Genomic DNA, 1,356 nt, shown 5'->3' on the forward strand with positions numbered 1-1,356 from the left:
CTAGAAATCTTGGTTCAAAATCTTCGCTGGGTAGTGGTATGTCCGGATGACACCATAGCTAGGTTACATCATTTTTAATTACCACTGACCCACGACATTCATCGATTATCATTTTTAATTATCACTGACCCACGACATTCAGCGATTAAGAGCTACTTTCGAATTGATTTATCTCTGTCCGTCCACCTACCCAAGACCGAGAACCCCACGGGCTTGTATCTTCTTCTCTGGGGAGGTCATGGGTTCTTCGGATCGACCGTAATGGAATGGTTTTCGATCTTTTACCTTGTTCTAATCATCTAATTTCAATTTTGTCAATCAAAGCAGGCGAGTTCTTTTCGTTTAATGGGAAGGAATCTGGCTAGGAATTAACAGGATAACTGTCGCGAGACCATGACGGAAAGCTCAATCCTTGATGTTGTATTTGCCTTAAACAAAGCAGTTCATAATAATGTCTTGGTCGGGCCAATAAATCACTAACAATTTCCTAAGACAGCGGAGAGGGGATGCGGATCCCCCCTTCCAATCCAGTCGAATCATATCGCGGGACGAACCTCGCTACAGTCGCGATCGAATCAGGGAGATAAATTACGATCACTTATTGTAAAGGGGAGCTCAGTTCTTGTTCTTCAAGAGCAGCGCGCGCAGCTCGGCCACGTCGATCTCGTCGGCGCGGTTCTCCGGCCTGTAGTACCCGGTCTTCGGGTCGGGCACCCACGAGACCCTCTCGGTGGATCTGGCCATCTCCTCCCCTGTTTTGTTCGACATCACGGTGAAGCTCGAAGCAACTCCCTGCGATGCCGCCGCGTACCCGCGTCTGCACATGAATCACGTCATGCGGTTAGGCAAGATAAACATTCAAACGAACACGAGGAAAAGAACGAAACTTTATCAAACGCCGTTTCAATTCAACGCGGAAACAAAGGGGAAGGAAACGGAGGAACAAGAACGCTCTGTTTAACCCCGTTTTCCGAGAAGAAAACAGAGACCCATCATCTGAAACCAGGACGGGGCGCTAGAAAACGCGAAGTACCTAGCGATGGAGGCGGAGATGCCGTCGACGAGGGCGACCGAGAAAAGCTTGGCGTTCGAGAGCGAGCGAGCCATTGATTGACGGTTGCACAAAGAATCGAAGGGAAAGAGGGGTTTTGTCTGCTGTTTCTCGACGCTGCCGTAGAAAGAGTTTCTTGGTTTCTGGAAACTCTTCCACTCTCTGCGTTTCAGATGGATTGGAGAGAGGAGGTTTGGGCTATATATATAGAGAGGTGATGAGGGGTATACGCGAGAGAGAGAGAGAGAGAGGCGCTGTAGGGACGGAGAAAGGAGGTCCATAGGTTGGGGCCAGGTCAAAGACGG

At 49.2% G+C, this 1,356-nt stretch overlaps 1 protein-coding gene across 1 annotated transcript; it reads right to left on the reverse strand.

Moving 5' to 3' along the window:
- Positions 1-394: 394 nt before the first annotated feature.
- Positions 395-1,220, reverse strand: LOC104416423 (protein SENESCENCE-ASSOCIATED GENE 21, mitochondrial). Its single transcript, XM_010027822.3, has 2 exons — positions 1,034-1,220; positions 395-817 (listed from the first exon to the last, which is right to left on the reverse strand). Exons 1-2 carry the CDS (start codon positions 1,105-1,107, stop codon positions 616-618), a joined length of 276 nt encoding a protein of 91 aa, XP_010026124.2. The 5' UTR covers positions 1,108-1,220; the 3' UTR covers positions 395-615.
- Positions 1,221-1,356: the final 136 nt, after the last annotated feature.

Source organism: Eucalyptus grandis, chromosome 8 (genome assembly GCF_016545825.1).
Source record: "Eucalyptus grandis isolate ANBG69807.140 chromosome 8, ASM1654582v1, whole genome shotgun sequence".
In the NCBI taxonomy this organism is placed as follows: Eukaryota; Viridiplantae; Streptophyta; class Magnoliopsida; order Myrtales; family Myrtaceae; genus Eucalyptus; species Eucalyptus grandis.

Coding starts and splice junctions, on each gene's coding strand:
- LOC104416423 (XM_010027822.3), bottom strand. CDS start 1,107: ATGGCTCGCTCGCTCTCGAACGCCAAGCTTTTCTCGGTCGCCCTCGTC. Junction 818..1,033: donor ATCTCCGCCTCCATCGCTAG/GTACTTCGCGTT, acceptor ATTCATGTGCAG/ACGCGGGTACGCGGCGGCAT.